Source organism: Pithys albifrons, chromosome 6 (genome assembly GCF_047495875.1).
Source record: "Pithys albifrons albifrons isolate INPA30051 chromosome 6, PitAlb_v1, whole genome shotgun sequence".
In the NCBI taxonomy this organism is placed as follows: domain Eukaryota; kingdom Metazoa; phylum Chordata; class Aves; order Passeriformes; family Thamnophilidae; genus Pithys; species Pithys albifrons.
The window spans coordinates 3646226-3669005 of NC_092463.1; the positions used below are offsets into that span (position 1 = coordinate 3646226).

At 49.0% G+C, this 22780-nt stretch overlaps 1 protein-coding gene across 1 annotated transcript; it reads right to left on the reverse strand.

The window, feature by feature from the left end:
* Nucleotides 1–1723: 1723 nt before the first annotated feature.
* Nucleotides 1724–22352, reverse strand: GCH1 (GTP cyclohydrolase 1). Its single transcript, XM_071557246.1, has 6 exons — nucleotides 22020–22352; nucleotides 12112–12221; nucleotides 9904–9959; nucleotides 6737–6768; nucleotides 5666–5750; nucleotides 1724–3985 (listed from the first exon to the last, which is right to left on the reverse strand). The coding sequence occupies exons 1-6, from the start codon at nucleotides 22303–22305 to the stop codon at nucleotides 3859–3861; spliced, it is 696 nt and encodes a 231-aa protein (XP_071413347.1). The 5' UTR covers nucleotides 22306–22352; the 3' UTR covers nucleotides 1724–3858.
* Nucleotides 22353–22780: the final 428 nt, after the last annotated feature.

Below are 22780 nucleotides of genomic sequence, written 5' to 3' on the forward strand. Positions count from 1 at the left end.
AAAGCTTTTCCTAGAAGCCATTTCCAAGAGCTGGGCAGAAAGGCTCAGCCAAGGCTCAAAGGGCACAGCTGACTGTGGGCTCTTTCCCAATGCCAACAAAGGGGCAGGAACCAGGGAGCAGGTAACGAGAGTTTGAGCTCATTAAGCAACTCCAAGTTGCAGGAAGGTTGGGACAGGCATGACAGTCACTGGAAGGCAGATTTTTGGCTACCAAGAGCCTATTTTGGGGTCCACAGCTGTGGAAAGTGGCCTGAACCAAACCCTCATGGTGGGCTTGGCAGTGCTGGGATAACGGGTGGACTCGACCTCAGGGGGCTTTTCCAACCCAAATGATTCCATAATTAACCTGCACCCAGAGGTGGAGCACAAGGGGTGAGGACCAAAGAGCCTGTTCCCAGGACCTGGCTGGACATGGTATGAGGAATTACAGACCTGTCACTTCACAGCATGTGGGCAGGAGATGATGGGAGACACCCAAAAGAAACAGTGACAGAAAAAAAAATCACAAAGCTGCTGCTCATATGGAGGATTCTTGAGGAAAAATAAGGATAAGCAACACCTACCACACAAGGGTGTCAGGAAAGGAAGGGAGGAACTGATAAAGCAGGTGGGATCCTGGGAGATGGGAGAGGTCAGGGAAGGGAAGATGTCACCTTATTAACAGGTTATGGTTCTTCTATGGATTTAGTTCTTTTCTGTTTTGGTTTGGGGTTTTCAAGCTGAGGATTTTTTCACCCCAATGGAACCAGATTTTTCTCATGATCACAGAACCAGGGAGGCTCCTTCCCAATCCCACACCTAAAGGAAGAATTAAAATAAAGAGGCAGAGGATAATTTCTTGCAGAAGTGCCTGTTCTCACTAACAGGCCCTTTCCCACCACAAGCACCAGCTTTAACAGACAACCATGAGAAAGAAGTAACTCAGCTCCACAACAAAGACAATTCCTGCCAATGCTTCTGGGGGTTCCCAGGAGGATTATTTACAACTAGGGCAGACCATTCAGGGAAAAAAAAAGAAAAAGGAAATTAAAAAAAAGGGCCAAGGGGCTGGAGGGGCTCTAATTAATGATCCCCTCTCGGTTCCTGACTGCCACAGTGAACACACACACACAGCCCGGGGGCTGCACTGCTCGGTCTGGGAGCCACACATTTTACAGCTTTTCCCCTGAATCTCAGCAGTATCTGCATCCTGGGAGGCTGCAGGAGGGCAGGAATGTCTCCAGGCCAGGCTGTCCACGCTGAAGGAGCAGTTCAGCTCCTCTGGCACAGGCTGAGCCCAGCCCTGGGCACCATGGGGTGACCCAACCATGGCTTCACTTCGAGGGCTCCTGTCACACCTGCTGAGAGGGTTTATTTGCTCAGGTAATTTGAACATCTGGACAGGAACCAGGTGATTCCTCAGTCCAGTGCAATGAGACATCCAGGACAGCTCAAGAGATGCACAGGAGGACTATAAACCCCCAGGTGCAGCCACTGCCTCCCACCTACCCCATTCCAATGGATTTATTTGCTGATGACTCCTCTGGCTCCAAGGAACAGGAAGAAAGAGACACCAAATCCTGGAGGGTTTTTGATGCCACCTGGTCATGAGAACAGCACCTGTCCCAGAGGAGCAACCCAACAACTCATCTGCTGGTGCAGAACAACCTCCCCCAAGGACACAGAGCTCAGGGCCCTTCCCTGCAGGATGCCATCACCTCCAAGTGCCCAAGGATGCTCCCACTCCAAAGGATAACACGGTGCTTTAATGGTTCAGAGACAATGGATTGGAGCAGTACAAGTGCTCTGTGTGTCCTATACATATTTACACACTGGGGGTAGTTAAAGCTCCTGTATTTGAACAACACCAACGTTCCCAAAAATGCACCGAGTCTTACAACAACAGAAATGTGAACAAAATCCAAGGCCACGAGGAGAGAGAGGGATGTTTTACCAACTACAGGTCACATGGAAATAAAAAACAGCAGTGGTGCAACATGAACTTTATCCTGAATAGAGATAAGTGGTTAAAACGCAACTTTTTGGTACCTCAGGAGCAACAGTGTTTTACAGAGACTTAATTTCCAAAGGAAAGGGAAACAAATGTAGTGGTGTGTGCCCCTTTGGTCCTCAAAGTGCCCTTCCAGTTGAGCTAAAAAGAGAGTTTTACTCTGAACTTCAGGCAAGAAGGATTTAAGGCTTCTCAGCTGGATATTTGAAACAACACTGGAGAGAAAAGTGGCAATTCCAGGCAAACAAATGCCAGAGTGAGTGTGTTTTATCAATGTGCAGCAGAGCTTGTTTCCACCAGCACACACTGTCACAGCACCCAATCCTACAGGATCCAGCACAGAGGATGTTAGAAAAGAGTTTTCCAATCACGTAAAAGATTTTCCTTCACATGACCAGTGAAGGCCATCAAGGTAAAATTACTGTAATTAAACCCATGAGCTTGTTCTTCTTGAAAAAGTTCTTTAGGCCCAACTGACCAGACACGATTTTCAGTTTGTTTCCAACGTGGGGTTGGAGGAAGAGATGGGAATTGGTAAAATGGAGTTTGCCAGAGCAGGAACTGCCTTTTGGGTTTGTGTACAGGATATCCTGGATTGGCATTCAGCAGAGCTGAGCTGTGGGAACCTGCGGGCACCCAACAGCCCTGCTGACATTTATTTTGCAAGCTTTGCTGCCGTGCTTGGGGTGGTTTTCATTTGCACCTCATCTTGTCCCAATTAGCAGTTACAAAACCCCCATTAAAGCCGTAACAAAGTAGAAGTTCAGCCGAGTCCAGCCGACTGAAACTTTTTGTACCACATACAGAGGTTGCCACATCCTCCGAGAAAAATGTGGTTTAATTCATTTTGATGGCCCTGGAAATGCTTTTCTCAACTGCTCTTACGAAATGAGTTGTCATTGCAGGTTCCTCTGCCCTGGAATGACCCGACCTGGCAGACAGGGAGGGACCCTGGGATGAGTTCAGGATTTGGTGCTCACCTTTGGTCCAACATTTATGAGATGCAAGTCTTGCAATGCTTGAAATCTTCCTTTCCAGATTATCAGACTAGTTTTATCTTCTCAGTCTAACCCACGGAAATCCAAGAAGGAAAGCTCAAGATATAAATATCATTAAAAACCTCTTTGGATACCTTGGCACTTTGCAGACAGACTGAGGGATTTTTTTCCTCTCCTCTGTTAAAGTTTCCTTAAAAACAGTAAGAAACTGACAGTTCAAGTGGTTAGATATTGAGGCAGAGAGAAAAAGGTGAATAAACCCCTTTGTACTGAGATCAGACTGTGCCTCAAATAATTCAGAAGTTAATTCCCTGCACGTTAAGAGGAAAGGAAAAATGGGATTTACATTTCTCACAGAAACCAAAACAATACACAGAAAAGGAAGGTTAATACTATCAAGAATATAAAACACACCAGAGATAACATCTCAGAGGTATAACACACATACCCAGGTACTGAAACAACCACTGCAGGACTTGCAATAAAACAGAGAGATAATTCAGGACAAACCTGACCCTCCAAGGATCCACAGCCTGTCATTGTTTCCTGTGCTGCTCCACATTTATTCGAATAAACACAACAATTCATAAATATCCATGTAACTCCCAAGCCCCACTTCTCTCCTGACAGTGGGATATTCTGCATTATGGATGGAAATACATTTCCAAAGCCCTGCTTGTAGTTTCTAATTCTGTGACATCATTGGAAATGCAGGAGGAGTTCCCTTCATCGCTACCTTTTCCTTCGGCCACCAGGAGTCTTTCACTGCACAAAGACTACGACAACAATTCACAACGATTTAGTTGAGAGGTTGGATGTGGGAACAAGGAGAGACAGTGACACGGGACAGAACAATCCAGAGTAACAGTTTCAGCTCCTGATGAGTGTCAGGAATTCTTCACGGGTCTTTGGGTCTTCCCGGAACACGCCCAACATTGTGCTGGTCACTGTTTTACTGTTCATTTTCTGTACCCCACGCATGACCATGCACATGTGCCTGGGAGAAAGGAGAGGGGAGTCAGCACAGCAGGAATGTCCAAAGGAAAGGCGGAATCCATGGAGAGAGAGGTTCTTACACAGTCATGTTGGCTGGAGAGCAGCCAGGCAGAGGGACCTGGGGGGACTGAGGGACAGGAAGCTCAACAGGAGCCAACAGTGTGCCCAGGTGGCCAAGAAGGCCAATGGGATCCTGGCCTGGATCAAAACTAGCGTGGCCAGCAGGCCCAGGGCAGTGACCCTTCCCTTGGACTCTGCCTTGGGGAGGCCACACCTTGAGTGTTGTGTTCAGTTCTGGGCCTCTCAGGTCAGGAAAGAGATTGAGGGGCTGGAGCGGGGCCAGAGAAGAGCAACAAGGCTGGAGAAGGGACTGGAGCACAAGTGCTGTGGGGAGAGGCTGAGGGAGCTGGGGGTGTTTAGCCTGGAGAAGAGGAGGCTCAGAGGTGACCTCAGCACTCTCTACAACTCCCTGAAAGGATGTTGCACCCAGGTGGGGGTTGGTCTCTTCTCTCAGGCACTCAGCAATAGGACAAGAGGACACAGCTCAAGCTCTGCCAGGGGAGTTTTAGGTTGGATATCAGAAACAAATTCTTTGCAGAGAGAGTGCTCAGGCATTGGAATGGGCTGCCCAGAGAGGGGGTGGATTCACCATCCCCGGAGGTTTTTAAAGTGAGACTGGACATGGCACTGAGTGCCATGATCTGGTAATCGAAGTGGGGTTGGACCAAGGGTTGGACTTGATGATCTCAGAGGTCTCTTCCAGCCCAACTGATTCTATGATTCCATGTTCAGTTCTGGGAAGGTGTTACAAAACATGCAGAAGAGACACCTGCCTGTGGCACCTCAGCCATGGGAAAGAGTCACATTCCCAGCCTCTGAGCACTGCCTTGCCTTCTCTGATCCCAGGAAAATCCCACCTTGCCAGGGTGCATTCTGGTCACAGGGACAGTGCTGAGGAGGCAGAGCAGGGATGCAGGGCAGGAGGGACAGCTCCACACTGCCAGCTGCCACATCCCTGCAGGGCATCCCATTTGAAACGGCTCCAGCACGCCAGGGCACTTTGCTTATGGGCCAGGATTATTGTTCTTTATTAATAATTATCATGCTCTCTGCCTCATAACCAAGCATGGCATAGAGGCACCAGAGTCTGGGAGGCAACAGGCACCAGCTCTGCAGCTCAGAGTTGGGGTCACACACACACACACACACACACACCTGGGGTCACACACAGACACACCCCTGGGGTCACACACACACACACACACACACCTGGGGTCACACACACACACCCCCCTCCCCGGGGTCACACACACACACACACACACACACACACACACACACACACACACACACACACACCCCTGGGGTCTCACACACACACACACACACACCCCCACCCCTGGGGTCTCACACACACACACACACACACCCCTCCCCGGGGTCACACACACACACACACACACACACACCCCTGGGGTCACACACACACCCCTCCCCGGGGTCACACACACACACACACACACACACACACACACACACACACACACACACACCCCTCCCCAGGGTCACACACACACACACAAACATACACCTGGGGTCACACACACACACACATCCCTGGGGTCACACACACCCACAGCTGGGGTCACCCAGCACCACAGCCCAGCCCAGAGGAACTTACGTGGCTTCCACGACCACGCCGACCCCCGCAGGCTGTAAGGCTTCTGTGATGGCAATTGCAATTTGCTTGGTAAGGCGTTCCTGGACTGAAAACACAACAGGCAGCTCAGAATCGTAAACTCCCAGAGTGATCTGGGTTGGAAGGGACCTTAAAACCCACTCCATTTCAACCCCCACACCACGGGCAGGGATATCTTCCACTAAACCAGGTTGCTCCAAGCCCTGTCCATTCTATTTATGTTTTGTATCCTGAAACAGAGCTTTTATTTTCTTGTTTATATTGGGAGCCACCTTGCATTCCACCTTTGCAGGAATTGCATAACCACAAGTTGTTGTAACAGCCCTTCCATCTCCTATTGTGCTGTTGGATTTCCTTGCCTGTTTTCTTTCAGTTTTCACATGTTGACTCCCAACTTCACTGCTGCACAATTTATTCCACACACACAATTTGTCTTTTTAAGCAAAGGAAATGAAGATAAAAAGCGAGCAAGTCTTTTGTCCTGCAAAGCTTTACTTCCTGCAGCTCCAGCACCCTCTTTTCACCAGTCCTATGGTCACTAAGATTCCTGTTCCCTAGAATGGGCCAAACATAACCTCAGGACAATGGGAGCAGGCTGAGCCCAGCCCAAGGCTTTGGATCCTGAAGCTTCCTCCCCTTCCCAGGGGCAGCAAGCAGGGCTATGGCAGCTCTTGCTTCATTGCCTCAGACAAGGATTCTCAAAGGCATCTCTGCAAATCTCAGTAGGAGAGTTCATCCCCAGCAGTATCCAACCAGTTTGGTTATTCCTGGCAGCTCCACCTTGCAGCCTGTTTATCCTTGGAATCACTTACTGCCTCCTTCTACTTCCATCGGCAGGTGTTACCCCCAACTGGAAGTGCAGGGGCTAAATATGATGACAGGTGACAAACATGTTTTCCTCCACTCAAACTGGCACAGCTACAATCCCCCTACAATTCCCAGTCCCCCTACAGCTCCCAGTCCCCCTACAGCTCCCAGTCCCCCTACAGCTCCCAGTCCCCTGAGCTGGTTCAGAGAGGAAAGCACACAACAACCCCAAAAGTCCATGCTCACCTTGTAATCTTCTACTGTATATTTCCACAATTCTGCAGGAGAAAGGAAAAACAACATCATGGTTATTCCCATCTGATCTTCACAATGAACTCAACACTATCCCTGTACTGCTCCATGTCCTTCCTGGAAATCCATGCAACCTCATGCTGTTGCCCAGCCCCAGCCTGGCACTCCTCAAGGACTTCCCTTGGCACATCCCAGTGTTTAGTGACAGGTCCCCCCCAGTCTGCAGCCCCAGGGACTATTTTAGGGGCAAATCTGTTGCTTCTCCTTTGAGCTGCATTTGTTGGCTGGTATTTTGGAATTCCTTGAACCACCACCCACTTGCCTCACACAGCTGTGAGGGAGTCCATGTCCAAGGACTCCCTGAAAGCCAATCCCTGAACTGAGGTTAGGACACCTCCTTGGGCTTCAATCTAAACCAAATGCTGCTTTAAGGACAGCTCAGATACTGGGATTCCCAGGAGGCCACTGAAGTTAAGCAAGAGATGGTTTGGATTCTTCCATCCAACCACAACCATAAGAACAATGAGACAGAATTGGTTTTATTCAAAACAGATATTTTCCACCCACATCTCAGCCCATCCTCCACTCCTCAGTGCAGGGATCACCTCAGTGCTCCCCTCCATGGGGATTTGAGACATGGGTGGGCAGTGTGAGGGGCACAACCACCACTTACTGATGTTATACCAGAATCCCCACACTTAAAATTCACAGAACTGGTCTGTAACTCCACGGGTTGTTCATGCCAACCTCAAATGTTTAATTACACATCAAGTGGCCACGTTCAGGAGCTGCTACAGGAGCTTTAACACCCATCTGGCCAGACCAGACACAAACCAGACACTGACTGGCAGCCTGAGGCTCTGCTTTTACCAGAAACATCCCTGGCAATGAGACTCTCCTGCTGTTTTGGAGAGGGAATTAAATGCAGAGGGTCCCCTCCAGCAATAAAGTGGTTGTGTTACAGCTATTCTAAACAAAGCAACATAATATTTAGATTAAACATATGGATAGGAAAGCTGCTGATGGCTCAGGTATTCTTGTACTGGTGTTGCATGTAAGAAGTTCTAACAGGATTTTTATGTACAAACAGGTATTTGCAAGGCCAGTTTCAAGCCTGAGTTTAAAATCCAAAGATGTTTGTTTACAGAATACAGGTCACCCACAACTCCAGAAACTCCCCACATTAGACTAATCCTATTATGAAAGATTAGGCCCAGAGCACCAAGAGCCTCACAAATCTGTGCCTGACCACTGGTTGCATTAAACAGGGCACTAAAGGGAGGTACAATTTGACCCACCAAGCTCCTCATGGTAGGCACTCCAAAGTGAGCACTGAGCACATTTTGTTATACAAGAAACTAATCTTTTCATGATTGCAGCATTGTGAGAGTTTTACCCTAACTTGGGAAAGAGCCAAGTTCAACCTTTCAAGCAGAAATGCAGGTTTGGATTAACCCTGAGATCAGCTCAGTTGGTTAAAACTTGGTTGTTATAATGCCAAGGTCAGGGGTTCAATCCCCTGTGTGGGCCACTGACTTAAGAGTTGGACTCTCGATGATCCTTGTGGGTCCTTCCAGCTCAGAACAGTCTGTGAATGCAGCTTTCTACACTGGAAATAAATAGCAGCAGAATTGTACACTTCTAGCACTATGTTGCCACTTGAATTACAAAACAAACAAACAAATTACTAAAGGGTGTTTTGAGCTCCTTTTTACATCTGCAGCTGAGAGGTAACCAGAGAGCAGAGCAAGCACAAACCAAGAGATGCACATTCCCAATGTGATCCCTAATCCTGCCTCCAAGCCCTGCAGGAATGAAGCCACGTGCTAGAGACAGTCCCTTCAGGAAGGATTTTTCCTTCAGAAATCCAACTCTAAACAAAACCCCAAACTCTGCACCCCCTGAAGGTCCAGCCAACACACAACACAAGCCATGAACTGCCCCACAGACACATCCTCAAGTGTGAGCAGCTACAAAAGGCAAAGCCTCTTGCCCACCAACTGCAGTGCTGACAGCTCAGCACCCACAATTCCAGCAGTTCTGCACAGCCCAAGGAAAAAGATTTACACACTGAACAGCCTCTTTCAGCCTTTTAATCAGAGCAAAGGCCACTCCTGCAAGCCCTGCTGAGGATATGGAGATGCCTCCCCCTGGAATTAGGAGGTTATATGAGCAAAGTTGTGACCTCCAAGGGCCCTTCCACTTCCCAACCCACCGCCCTGTGGTGCAGGCAGAGCTTGGAGCAGAGCTGGCTCACTTCAGGACATTTTACTGTCCTATCCTACACATTTCTGCTAAGGAAACCCAGCAGGCATGAAGATTTACAAGGCTAATTCTCATTAGTGTTATTGGAACTGCAGGAGGATTAACAAACCTCTCAGGCAAAGCATAAACAAACCTACGTGGTCTGTCTGAACTACAGCCAAAATTTTAGACTTGTTTCTCAAGAGACCCTTCCACTCTGGGCCTCAACAATCTGCTTATTGATGGGATCCACCATCCCCTTCTCATCAGAACTAGAAAGAGTCACTTTATAACAAGATTCAGTGCAACAACTGATCCAAGGGCACTTGCTAAAGGAAAAAAAAAGCTATTTTACATAACAAATGGATTTCTCAAGTGTATCACTATTGTTTTGTTACTTAGGCTGAACCTCATCTATAAAATCTACCCCACTGTGCTCAGCAGGTCTTGAGTGAAAGAAAGAAATGCCAAATTTATCTGAAGAGTCAGCTAAGAGATGAAAGCTTCAGATTTAATTTATATCCATAAAATGTTCATTTACAGTTTGAAACTTTTGGATTTTTGTTCTTATCAGTCAATAGTCACATAAGTAGTAAATAGCTGGAGATTCCCACTGGCTTTTGTGGCCTGCCTTAGAACATGATCAAGTTCCCTTGTCCTCTGCCTCAGTGCCCCCTGCAGACACCAAAGCTTTGGAGGAACATCCTGGCACAGTCCCTGGTGGGAATTAACACACAGCTCCAAGACCTGTCTGTCCTCTCCAGGGAAAACAGTGCTGAGGATTGGTCTAAATCCAAATCCAGGACACAAAGTGGGCTGAGCTTTGCAGGGAGACCAGGTTAAGAAGATTAGCACAGTTAGCACAGCCTGGAATCCTTTTTAGCAATTAGCATCACTTTCATTACAGGAACACTTACCTGGCAAGTTTGCTGAGGCCAAGCACTTGTTTGTTAGGAAGGTACCCAATGTGCACCTGGGCAGAGGAGAACAACCATCAACAGCAGCAAAACAAACCCCAGATGAGTGTGAAACTCATGCACAGACAATGAGATGTGCATTTGCCCCAGAACTACCCCTGGAACAGTCCAGAAGTCTTAGAATGTGGGAGGAACATGCCCCCATGCAAGGCTGGAAATTGGAGTTAACAGAAATGAAATGCCTGGTGAGGTCCCAGAGAGGAACAGGTGAGATTTCCAAGGGGGAGAAAAATCCCAGCTCTTCAGGAGGCAAGGCTGATGTTCCAAGTCTGGGGAATGCTGTGCAGCACTGCTGCATTTGGGTCCAAAAGGCAGTCTGTTAGCACAGCACAGCTCACCCAAAACACACATGCTTGTCTTTCAAGACCTAAAATGGATTTAGGAGAGGAAGGAAGAGGGACTGTACTTTACTTCCAGTGAAAGTCCTGATGGAAAGCAGTATTTTGCCACCAAAATCAGGCTGCACTTCCTGATTTAATTTTTTCCCTCTTTAGCAATACCACAGATCACTGATGATAAACTCAACTTCCATCCTGCTCAAATATGGATGTGCTGAACATTCCTACTGAACATGCAGTTGCACTAAACTGTGGAATAAATTTAGAAGAGTGCTCAGATATTAAAGTGGGAAAAGGGCATTTAGCTCCTCGTTTTCAGAAAGCCACACAGGCTGCTGAATTCCAGTGGGTTTACAGCCAAGTTATAAACCATGCCAGAGACTTGGACAATCAGCCCAGACACAGCAGGGCAGTGGCAGGGAGGGATCCTGTCCCAGCACTGCCTGCAGGCCCCATCTCAGAGTGTTGTGCTGCTGGACCTGCAGCCAGAGGCACCACAGGGACCTCCCCACCTGCCCAACCTGCTCATTCCTATCCCCTCTGTTGGGCAAATCAACCCACTGACACCTGAAAAGACACGAAACATCTCAGACAAAGCAAGAGACACGACTCAGAATTAAGCATTGAATCCCATTCCCTGTATTTTTGCAAATTTACTGATTTCCTTTGAGATAGAACTGCAAACACAAGACCTGCAGGTCAGGGTTTGCAGCCTCTTTGATGCACCCAACAGGGGAATGGTTGGTCTGAGACTATTTAGAGGCATTACCAAGTCACTGAGCAGCTGCAATTCTGTGCTTTCCAGGAGATTTCTCCAAACCACACAGGCTCAAACAGCTGGATGTAAAACCAGTGCAGACATTGTCAGGGGAGTGACAGAGAACACACAGTATGTGCAACCAGGAATAACAGGCACAGCAGAAACCTTGCAGAGAGAAAGAAGCTACTCTGTTTTCCAGTATAAAATACTAACAGCAAGGAAATAAAGCAGATTAAACAGTGGATTCAACTAAAACAACTGGTTTCTGTTCAGGTATTTTATTTTTGGGAGACAGTTTGCCTGAACATGAATTTTACAGGCAACACGAGCACTCTCAGGTCTGCGAGTGCTTTATGGTAACAGATGGACCAGACTGAGCTCCATCCTTCCCTGGTGATAAGGGAGTGAAGGGGCTGAGATGTGCAGCAGGAGCTGCCCACCCAGAACTCTCCACCACATTTACAGAGGTTAACTGGAGAGCCTTTATTTTCTTTTTAAAGTTGCCAGCATCACAATCCCAGCACCCTCTGGAACACCAGCCCCTTCCACGGGAGCCCCAAACTCAGCACCTCCTGCCAGGCAGTTCTGGCCACCCTCTCCCTGACTCGGCTCATGTAATTAAGACAGGGCTGCTAATGAGTTTGTGCCACTCACAGAGGGTTTCAGAGCTGATTGTGCAGCAGATAGCCCTGAGCAGGAGCTGAATCCGTGACAGAGGCAGCGTGCAGGGTGAGCTGGTTTAATATCAAGGTGTCTGCCCCCAAGGCTTGCTGCTGCTTCATGGAGAAGAGCTTTGATAGGAAATGTCAGAAACCATTAGATTACTTAGAGTAGGAAAGGTTGAGAGCTATATTTCAGGAGCTTAAATTCAAATAAAACTCACATTAAGGAGGTCTTCCTTATTTGTATTCTGAAGATTGACTTCTAGAACCGTAACCAGAAAAGACTTACAGCCTCAAAAGCTTTGCAGTTACAGCTACCAAGTCTTTTCCATGTACTTTAGGTCTTTCATTTGTGCATTCCCACATTTGTTTTGTGAGGAAGAGTTACCTTTCCAACAAATGGAACGAGGTGATGCTCACACAATGAGAACATGTCTATGTCCTTCACAATTACCATCTCATCGTGGTCTTCATCGAAGATGGCGTCATTCAGAACATCTGCAATTAAACATCTGCATTAAAAAAGGGAATGTACGAGCATGGTGGGTTCCTGAGAGAGCTGGTGGCAAGGGAGAGCTCTCTCAGGGCTACAGATTTTAGGGTTAAGATATATGGGAGTAGCATCACAAGTATGTTTTGGTCTGGGTAAGATCACACACTGCACTAGAATTCAGCCTGTAGTCATTTATTTAAATAATAGCTAAACAAGTCTAGTCTTTGCAGAATTACTGACACCTTAAGAACAATTAAGACTAGAGCTGATGAAGCTGCTGCTAAGAAGGAGAGCACAGCTCAAAGTGGGGCTCCATTAGTGCACTCACAAGCAAAGCCAAGCCTGAAGTGGGAGAAAGTTTAAGCCATCACAGTAGTTTCTTCAAACACTTCCACACCAGCATCTCCAAGGAGGGTTTGCATGCAAATAAAATAGTCTTATTTCATCCTGAAGGCCACCAGGCAGCAGCTGTTTAGGCACACACAACAGTCAGACAGATCTGTACCCACAGACTGGGGGAGCTTTGCTGCCCTGAGCTGAAAGCTGGAAAGCAGGAGGGCACATGCACAGTCCAGCCCAATTCTGCACCTCAGGGTTAACAGAAAATCGGGGTGGGGAAACCCACAGAGAGAGAAGGAAGGAGGAGGCAGCTCAGTAAGGAAAGGAACATCCAACGTGACACTTTGCTGGTCTCAGAGCTCAGCAGGACAGATCCTCGGTTGATTTTCCACATTTAGTTCCCTGACAAGTCCCCAAGCCACCCTGACACAGGTTACAGCAGATCACTGTGGTCCCCACAAAGCCTGCAGGCCACTGGACCGTGCTCAGGGAGGCTAAAAGTAGAACAGTCTCAAGTCTTTTGAAGGACAAGAGAGAAAAGCTGTGTATGAGAGAGATTAGAGAGAGCAAACTGCAAGAAGAAAACTGTCTGTACAGATGGGCTGATAAGGACAAAGAGCTCTGCAAACCAGTTAGCTGGAAGCCACTCTGTCTCCCTGGAGTCACTTCCAGGAAACCCCGGCCAGAAGCAGAACCAGGGCACTCAGGAACTGCCCTACATCACACAGAGCAGTTTGATACCAACCAGGGCAGTTCACCAATCCGAGAGCTGTGTCTGCTCCTCTTGCCTCGATGCCTTCCCCGACACGCACGTCCCTCTCGTGGCCACCACCTGCTGTCGATAAGGCATCATCCCCCTGGAGCAGTTTAATTTCCTGCTGCTCTCAGCAGCACACAGGTAACCCTGGAAACTGTGCGAGGTGTGCTCGTGTGCTCTCCTGGGAAGGGCTGGCAACCCGCAAGGCAGCGAGGCTGCACCCCAGCAGACTTGGGATCGGGTCAGGGAGAGGGAGAAGTGGGCATGGAAAGGGCCAGGAAGCAACTCTGGAAAGGTACATGATTCTGTTCTTCAAATTTCAGAGTCTGGTTCACACCAAACGCCGCTGGAGAGGGTTTTGGGAGCATCGTGGAGTTGTGTAACTATGAATGGAGGCTGGAATTGTGAGACTGGAACAGAGCAGGCTCAGGGGAGAGGGAAGGGCAGGCAGAGCAGCCCTCTGGGTTCTCAGCTCCCTCCTGCAAAACTCTGCAGAGGTGCCATTTCTACAGCAGAAAGGCAAACAGAGGTCTCACAAAACCTGCTGCTGCACTCAGCGTTATTAAAAGAAAATCCAAACAGACCCAGGAAGCATCTCCAGAGTGAGTGCTGCTGTTATTGGACCCCCAGCTCAGCTCACACCAGCGTTGCCAGGAGCATATCAGAGCCCGATGTCAGATATGGATTTACGTCAGCAGATTGTTCAGAACAACCAGAAATGGCCAAATTCTCATTAATGTGTGACACAGCACAAGGCCAAAGCTACAACAGGAGGTTCTCCAGCTACGAAGTCTTGTGTAAATGCAGATACACACTCATTAATGTATGGAATATATAGTAATAGAGCCTTAGAAAGTTTCTGTAAAGAACCTGCTACTGGAATGCTCAGAGCTGTGTCGTACCACAGAGACAGTTCTCAGCCCCTTCTTACAGCTCAGCCAAAGACAAGTTTAAACAACCTGAGATGTACCACACAGGCACCTTCAGAAACAAAATGCATCCCTCTAACAGCTAAACAATCAAGCAGAAACACAAAGGTCACCCACCTTTCTTACATATCCCCTCAAACCACAGCCCAGAGTCACAGCAGTGCAAGCAATGCCCCTCATAGCCAAGGGAGTCAGTGTGTCTGAGAAAACAGACCTGTGTCTCTGGAATGTAACCACAGAGCTGTTTCATGCTTATGGTTTATGGTGGTCTTGCCATTTTTGCACCTCAGATTTATTTAATATCAGCAGCAAGTCGCAACCAGGCCACAGGTGATCCCTGCTCAGCTGCACAGCCCCTGCAGCTGTGCCTGCAGCCAGGGGTTTGGCAGCATAGAATCATAGAATCCATTGGGTTGGAAAAGACCTCTGAGATCAAGCCCAACCCTTGGTCCAACTCCAGTCCCTTTACCAGATCATGACACTCAGTGCCACGGCCAAGCTCACCTGAAAAACCTCCAGGGATGGGGAATCCACCCCCTCTCTGGGGAGCCCATTCCAATGCCTGAGCACTCTCTCTGCAAAGAAGTTTTTCTGATCTCCAACTTCAATTTCCCCTGGCAGAGCTTGAGCTGTGTCCTCTTGTCCTATTGCTGAGTGCCTGGGAGAAGAGACCAACCCCCACCTGGGTACAACATCCTTTCAGGGAGCTTAGAGAGTGCTGAGGTCACCTCTGAGCCTCCTCTTCTCCAGGCTAAACACCCCCAGCTCCCTCAGCCTCTCCCCACAGCACTTGTGCTCCAGTCCCTTCTCCAGCCTCGTTGCTCTTCTCTGGCTCCGCTCCAGCCCCTCAATCTCTTTTCTCAACTGAGGGGCCCAGAACTGAACACAACACTCAAGGTGTGGCCTCCCCAAGGCAGAGTCCAGGGGAAGGATCACTGCCCTGGGCCTGCTGGCCACACTACTTTTGATCCAGGCCAGGATGCCACTGGGATCCTTGAGAAGAAGGGCCAGACCCACAAAGCAGGAGAACAGCTCAGTGTAGCCCCTGCAGTAACTCCTCCACAGCTGCCAGGGGATCAAGGATACAGAGGTAAAACAAAATGTGAGACTGGAGGCCACTACTTTGGTAAATGGCTTTGGTGCTAGGAGAGTCCCAGTCCCCCCTATCCTGCTCACACTTCTCCTGAAAATAAGCACACCTTGAAGCCTGCCTGTCCCTCTTCCTCCCCTGTGGAAGACAAGCCCTGTGTTGACAAAAGAGGAGTCAGCACAGCATCTTGTCACCGTGGCTCCCACCCATGTCCCCCTGTGTGTGCAGTCATTACACAGGAGGGACCTCTCTGGCAGAGACTCAGACACCCAGTGCAGGGAGGCAGTACCATTTTGGGTAACTTTGTTTGCCTTTTAGTATTATTTTTTAAAGTCATTCCTTTTGCAAGAGCACCAAACAGGCCCCAGAGAAGCTGAGCCTGAATCCTGCAGCACGTGTTTGGGGAGTTGAACAGAGCTGAAAGCACAGAAGGGGAACCAGCCTCAGATTAATCAGAAGCAAAGATGGTGACAAATTAATGCCCCTTCTCCTGTTCTTTCATTCTACCCTACTGCACTAGTTTGAGTTCATGTTTTGTACAGTCAGGGTGGTCTCTAGAGTATTCCAGCTGATTTTTCCTTCAGCACAAAGTTCAGTCCCTGGTATAGAAACTTTAGTGGGCTCCTAAAACTGGGCAGTCACCTGTGCTGCAAGTTAACTCCTGAAACAGAGCAAGCTTAATTTTTTTGCCCTTTATCTTCACAAAAAGAGTTGAAAAAAGAAAAAACCAGAATTGGATGAAGACAGAATGAGAAAGACCTTTCAGGATTTTGCGTCAGAGCTAAGCAAAGGTACCTGTTGCTATAGAAACTATTTGCATGGCTTTAATGTGACACGGGAAAGCAAAAGCACCTCTGGCAATCAAAGAAGCCAAAGCCCACCCAGCACAGAGCTCAGGAGGTGGAGGGGATGAAGGATGGCAGCAGCTTCACAGCACTTCAGATGTGCCCTTTTTTACTGTGCCTGGAGCCAGGAGTGGAGTGCTGTTCTCACTGGGAGTGAAAGCACTTCCCGTGGGGTTGAGTTGTCTCACTGCTCCACTTTAGAGAGGAGTCAAACTGCAGATTGTTCAGTGCCAACAGCACGAAGGCAGGCCCAGAAATTCCCTGACATTGCTCCCTGAGCTCATCCATCCTGCCAGAGGAATAAGGCACAAGGTTCTCCTGACACCCAACACACAGTCCAGGCCTTCCTCACTGTCCTCTGCTCTCCATGGAGACCCTAAAAAAGTTCCTTTGCAGCTACGGACTGATGTAATTGGCAGCAGGAAACAGGATAACAGTGGAATGTGTGGCAGGGGAACCAACAGACTACAGGGTCAGGATTAAATCTGGAGGGGAAAATGCTGTAAAAACCTTTCAGCTACTGCTGGGTAAGCAGAAAGATGCAGAGTCAAAATTAATTGTCTTTTATTTATTCATGTGATGACACTACAGGTAACTGTAGTTAGGGACAGTATTGAGAGAGGAAACCAGAAAATTACTGCAGCCTTTGAGCATAAAAAGGTACCAGGAATTTATTATGCATAGAGAGAAAAGGATCATGCTACAAAAACATTAATATAAAGAGTTTGTACTGCTGCAGAAAGTTAATGATTTCAGGTTGCTAAAAAGGAGTGGTCTGGGTATGTCATTTGCTTCAAGAAGTCTTGAAGAGCTCTAGAAAAAGACACAGCCTAAGGTGCCACATGACTATTGAAATAGGCAATAGAGTTCAAAAGCTGCAGAGAAAATTAAATGAGCACTGTGTGGCTTCCTTGGCATAACACACCTTCCTGACAGGAACCAAGAGAAACTGCAGACACCAAAGAATTTACAAGTTTATGGCTACTATTTCAGGTTTCATCACCAAAGGGCTACAAACATTGAACACCAGACAGGAACACCTGCTCAGAAGCAAAACATAACCCCTCAGCTCCCAGTAGGGAGGAGAAGCAGAAGTGTGATTTAAGGGACATTTCACAGGAGCAAAGATAAGAGGGAAAGCATTATTGATATTCAGCTAATTCTGTTTATTTCCCTGTAAGGCACTTTCCATGTGGCAGGGAGAGACTCGAGTCTGTTCATAAGACATCAGCTATTGCAGACAGATAAAGCTAAGATTAGGTTCTAGAAGTTGCCCTCTGCCAGGAGGTTTATTAATAAGGGGGAAAGCAGAGTTATGGAGATGCTCATTAAAATGTATCAGGATTTCAATAACCATTTCAGTGTCTCATGTCATAGAAGGTTCTTATCCACACTACTTTCTGAAACCAAAAGGGAAAAGTCTGGGAAGGTGAAGCAACAGTTTAGAAGAGCAACATGAAACATCAGAAGGTTGCAACAGTTCAGACCCAAGAGGCTACAACATTTAATAAATTCCCAACAAAACTCCAAATAAACTTAGAATCATAGAATCGATTGGGTTGGAAAAGACCTCCGAGATCATCAAGTCCAACCCTTGGGCCAACTCCAGTCCCTTTACCAGATCATGGCACTCAGTGCCACGGCCAATCTCACCTTAAAAACCTCCAGGGATGGGGAATCCACCCCCTCTCTGGGCAGCCCATTCCAATGCCTGAGCACTCCCTCTGCAAAGAATTTTTTCTGCTCTCCAATTTCAATTTCCCCTGGCAGAGCTTGAGCCCATCGTGCCCCCTTGTCCTATTGCTGAGTGCCTGGGAGAAGAGACCAACCCCCACCTGGCCAGAACTTCCCTTCAGGCAGTTCCAGACAGTGCTGAGGTCACCTCTGAGCCTCCTCTTCTCCAGGCTAAACAGTCCCAGCTCCCTCAGCCTCTCCCCACAGCACTTGTGCTCCAGTCCCTCCAGTCTTGGCCACTCATGCACAAGCACCACATGAAATTGAGAAGTTTTTTTGGTAACTCTCCTGCTCTGCAATCCTTGGCAATACACTGAGAGGTTTATCTTGTAACCACTGTCAGTCCACATCGATGCCCAAGTGTCTGTACTGAACTGTCAGCATTTTTAATCTGATCCCAAGGTGGATTTTATTTGAAATCACCAGAGGCATCCTTGTTCCTCCAATTAAAGTCTGATGACTCGTACTACAGAAGTGAGAACAACACATCTGAATACATTCTGTCAAAGAAAGAGGCTGAGGCCTTTAGTAAAGCCAGGATTAATAAATGACAATCTAGAATGAACAGAAAGAGCCAGATTTAGATATTTAACGAGTAAACTCCACTAATGGCTCTGACATACAAAACTGAGCAGCTGCAGAACTCAGATAGCAAAGATGAATAAGGAGTGAAGCAGGAACACTGTTAGTCTGCCCTACCAAAAGCAGCCAATAAAATATACACACAGTGGAAACTGGAAAACAGAATGAGCTTCTCTGCTGCTCACATAAATCTGAATGGAGAGAAAGGACAGGATTTAGATGTAATCTCCCCCTACAACACTACAGAGTTCAGCTGTGGGAAGGACAAAAATACAAAAACAATCAGGTGTCATGGGAGCAAAGTGACAACACCCATGAAAGGAGATCAAATGACCAGCACACTGAACCCTACTCCAAATGTACTGTGTTCCCAGACACACAGTAAAATAAGAGGGAGCATGGAATGGTTGGGGCAGGAAGGGACACTCAAAGGCCACCTAGTCCAAGTCTCTTCAATAATACAGTGAGTGAGGCTTAAATCAAGCACTGCAGACCCTGGGCAGGGCACTTGCATCTTTGCACTCTCCAGGAGGGCACTGGGGCTGGGGAAGGGTCTGGAGCAGCAGGAGCAGCTTGGTGGGCTCAGCCTGAGGAAAAGGAGGCTCAGGGGGGACCTTCTTGCTCTCTGCAATCCCTGCCAGGAGGGGGCAGCCGGGGAGGGTCAGGCTCTGCTCCCTTTTAACAAGTGATAGGACAAGAGGAAGGGCTAGGAAGGGAAAAATTTCTTCATGGAAAGGGTGGTCAGGCATTGGAACAGGCTGCACAGGGGAGTGGTGGAGTCACCATCCCCAGAGGACTTTAAAAGCCCTGTAAATGTGGTACTTGGGGCCATGGTTAGTGCTGGAGGAACAGCTGGACTCAGAGGTCTTTTTGTACCTTAATGATTCCATAATCTGGATGTGTATCTATCACATCTTTCTGTGAGTTCCTTCATGGAAGAAGGCAACACCATCTCCTGCCTCCCAAAGGCAGATACTCACACAGACAGGGTCAGAAGGCTGATTTCACTGTACTGACATTCACTGCCCTGGGTCACCTGTGTCCCTCTCCCCTGGCAGCACCTCCACACCCTGGCAGGGTTGGTGAGCTGGGTGCCTCTTGCAACACTCTTCACCTCTGGCCATGTGTTTGTACAGCCACCACCACAGAGCTTTCACCTGAGAAACCTTTCATGGAAAGATGGAACTTGCAGCTACTGTAACTGTCCCTTATCCTCTCTGCCTATTGCAGGGGGAAAACTTGGAACAATCCTCAACACACATCCAGTAAATTGCTGCTTTAACCTCTGCCTATCCAGACAGTTCCACGTGAAGAGCTGAATAAACTGCAAAATAAACCTGAGAAAACAAGAGGTCAGGGCTGCTTTCTGTCAGGGTTTTGAGGTCTTTTGGGGAGGTTTGGGTTATTTTAGTTTGGTTTTCCCTTTTACAAGTCAGTTCCTGGTCCAATTTACAGCCTGGCCAGGTGAACAGCTGGATTAGCACAACCAAGGGAACAGCACATGGGGATGCTGCAGCAGAGACAGCTATTCTTGTGCCCAAAATGCTTTGAACTTGCTGGCTATAGGTTTCATGAGGTATTTAAAGCTCTCCCAAGCAGAGTTTACTTCCCTATCAACCCTTCCAAGCAACTCCTCACCCACTAGTTGCTTTGCTAGCTGCTGTAGGCTTGTCCTTCACCTACAGTTCTTCCTTCTGTTTGGCTGGGAAAAGTGGGACAACTGGAAGCTGAGCATCCTGCAAGAAGAGGTGAGTAGCCAGAAAGTAAAAGGATTCCCCACCTGACACAGGAAGACATGTTAGGATCACAGCTTCACATTCCTTCCTAAAAAGAAAAGGAAAAAAGCAGTCCAAGAGTAGAGCACCCAGCAGTGACATTTTCTACTTTTGGATATAATAGTTCTCTCCCAGGTATGGATATTCAGAGGAGAGGAGTATCCAGAACTACTCAGCCTGATGAAAGGTATGTGAGAGATGAGAAGAGACCATTGAGAGCCCAGAGAATCCACACTGGAGCAGGAAAAAAGTTTTTTAAATAACTAAAGGCAATGGGTGATCACAAAACTGGCAGCATGGTAAGAGAGGACCTTCTGCTGGAGGCTGACAGGATGACAGACACCTCCTGTGTTTTACAGCATTAAAATGAGGGAAGTAACTCCCAGTACACAAAGGATCATTCTGTGGAATCCTGATGAAACCTCATCTCACACACCATTCAACAGGGCTAAAGGAAGAGAGGAGCATGGCCACTGCAGCCCAGAGCCTGTTGCCATACATGAACCCCAAACCTGGTTTGCTCTGAAAGGCAAAACGGCTGCCAGGGCAGAAATGCCATTTCTGAGGGGGACACAACACTGGCACAAGAGGACAAGCTGGCCATGACTGAGTTAAAGCTGGAAGTTACATGAAATCTCATTTCGTAAGAGCCAACAGCCAATAAGTGAAAAAGAAACTAAACATGAAAGGCAGCCTTCAAGTTGGAGTGCAGTGCACTTAGAAAAGGAGTCAGGCGCCAGCACAAGCCCCCGATGCCACAGCTCAGCCCTTCCTTCAGCCCCAGCACCCTGATGCAGGCTCAGCACCCCCACGCTGTGCTCTGAGAGCAGAACACGACCAGCTCCTCCCTCAGCCACACTTGCTGACAGTATTTGCATCCCTTACTGACAGGAACTCGCCTTTTACTGTAATAAGGAGAAGGGGAACTCCCAAGCTTCCCAAGCCCTTTCTTATTGTTTGTACTGGGTACAGTCCATAACCAAGAGGCTGAGAAGAGGAAAAGTGATGCAAAAACTACATTTTCAAGCAGTAATTACTCTGCTTTGGAACCAAGCGACAACTTCGGAGTTTTCGGTGATGGGGAGAACATATCCCACCTAATTCCTCTCCTCATGCCCTCAGTCAGCAGAGACACTCAGCTGGGGCAGGGATGTGAACCTGGGGACCTCTCCACATCTACATTTGCTGCTGGGACCCTGAGATGGGGCAGGGATCTCCCTCAGCTCCTCCTTTCTCCTGAACTCGCTTCCTTACGTTTCACTTCCACCTTTGAAAAACCTCACCTGACTGAGGCATCAGCAAACCCAGACCTTTTCTGAGACAAATCACACCCCTCATGTCTGCTAACAGAAAAAAATAACCCTACCCTGTCTAAACAGCCTCGCTCGGCCGGGGATGGTGGAAGGCACCACCCACAATTTCCTACACCAGAGCTTGAAAAGTTCACAGCGAAAGAGGGAAAGCAAAAGCACAAATAACGCTCTGCTCACCCAAACCAGAAGCACGGAAGTTCACGGCAGAACGAGAACTTCAGTAGTTTAATAAAAACCAAGGAAACTGGGGAGAGAGGGGACGGAGACCGCAGGGCACAGGTGTTTCTAACACACAGACTTAGTGACTGACATACTGACTTAGTGACAAGGGGCACCAGACGGGCGGCAGGGCAAAAGGGACAAAGCAGGAGAGGCAGCACCTCGGCTGGTACCACGCAGGATGCTCCATCCCCGTCGCCCCATCCCCGTCGCTCCCTACCCGCGATGGTCTCCTGGTATCCCTTGGTGAAGAACTGCATGGCCTTGGCCGCCCTCCACGGCGTCTTGAGCAGCCCCTGGCGCTGCGGGTCCTCTCCGAGCGCCCGCAGGATGGATGTGTAGGCTGCCGCCAGCCCGGGCAGGCTCAGTTCGTTGTCCTCCTCGCTGCGGGTGCGCTCCCCCCGCCACCCATCGCTGCTGCCGGCGCCGCCCGGGGGGATGCGCGGCCGCTCCGGCCCCGGGAGCTCCCGCCGCGGGTACCCGTTACAGCCCCGCGCCGCCTCCATGGGCCGGGCAGCGCCGCGCGGTCCCCGCAGCGCCCGGCCCGGCTCGGCCCCGCTGCTCCCGGTGCCGGCCCCGCCACCCGCTTTATACCGCCCGCGCCACGGCCATTGGCGGCGGCCCCGCCGCGTCACCGGCGCTGGCTGAGCCCGGCGGCCACACGGGGGGCGAGGGGGCACGGGGGCATCCCCCGGGGTGGGCTATGGAAGGTACATTGGGATCCCTCGGGATGGGGGTACGGGGGCATTCGCCGGGGTGGGCTATGGGGGGATCCCACGAGATGTGGTATGGAGGCATCCCCCAGGATGGAGTATGGGGGGTACGGGGGCATCCCCGGGATGGGGTATGTGGGGTACGGGAGCATCCCCCGGGATGGGGTATGGGGGGGTTCGGGGGCATCCCCGGGATAGGGCACGGGGGCATCCCCCAGAATAGGGTATGGGGGGTACGGGGTCATCCCCTGGGATAGGGGTGTGGGAG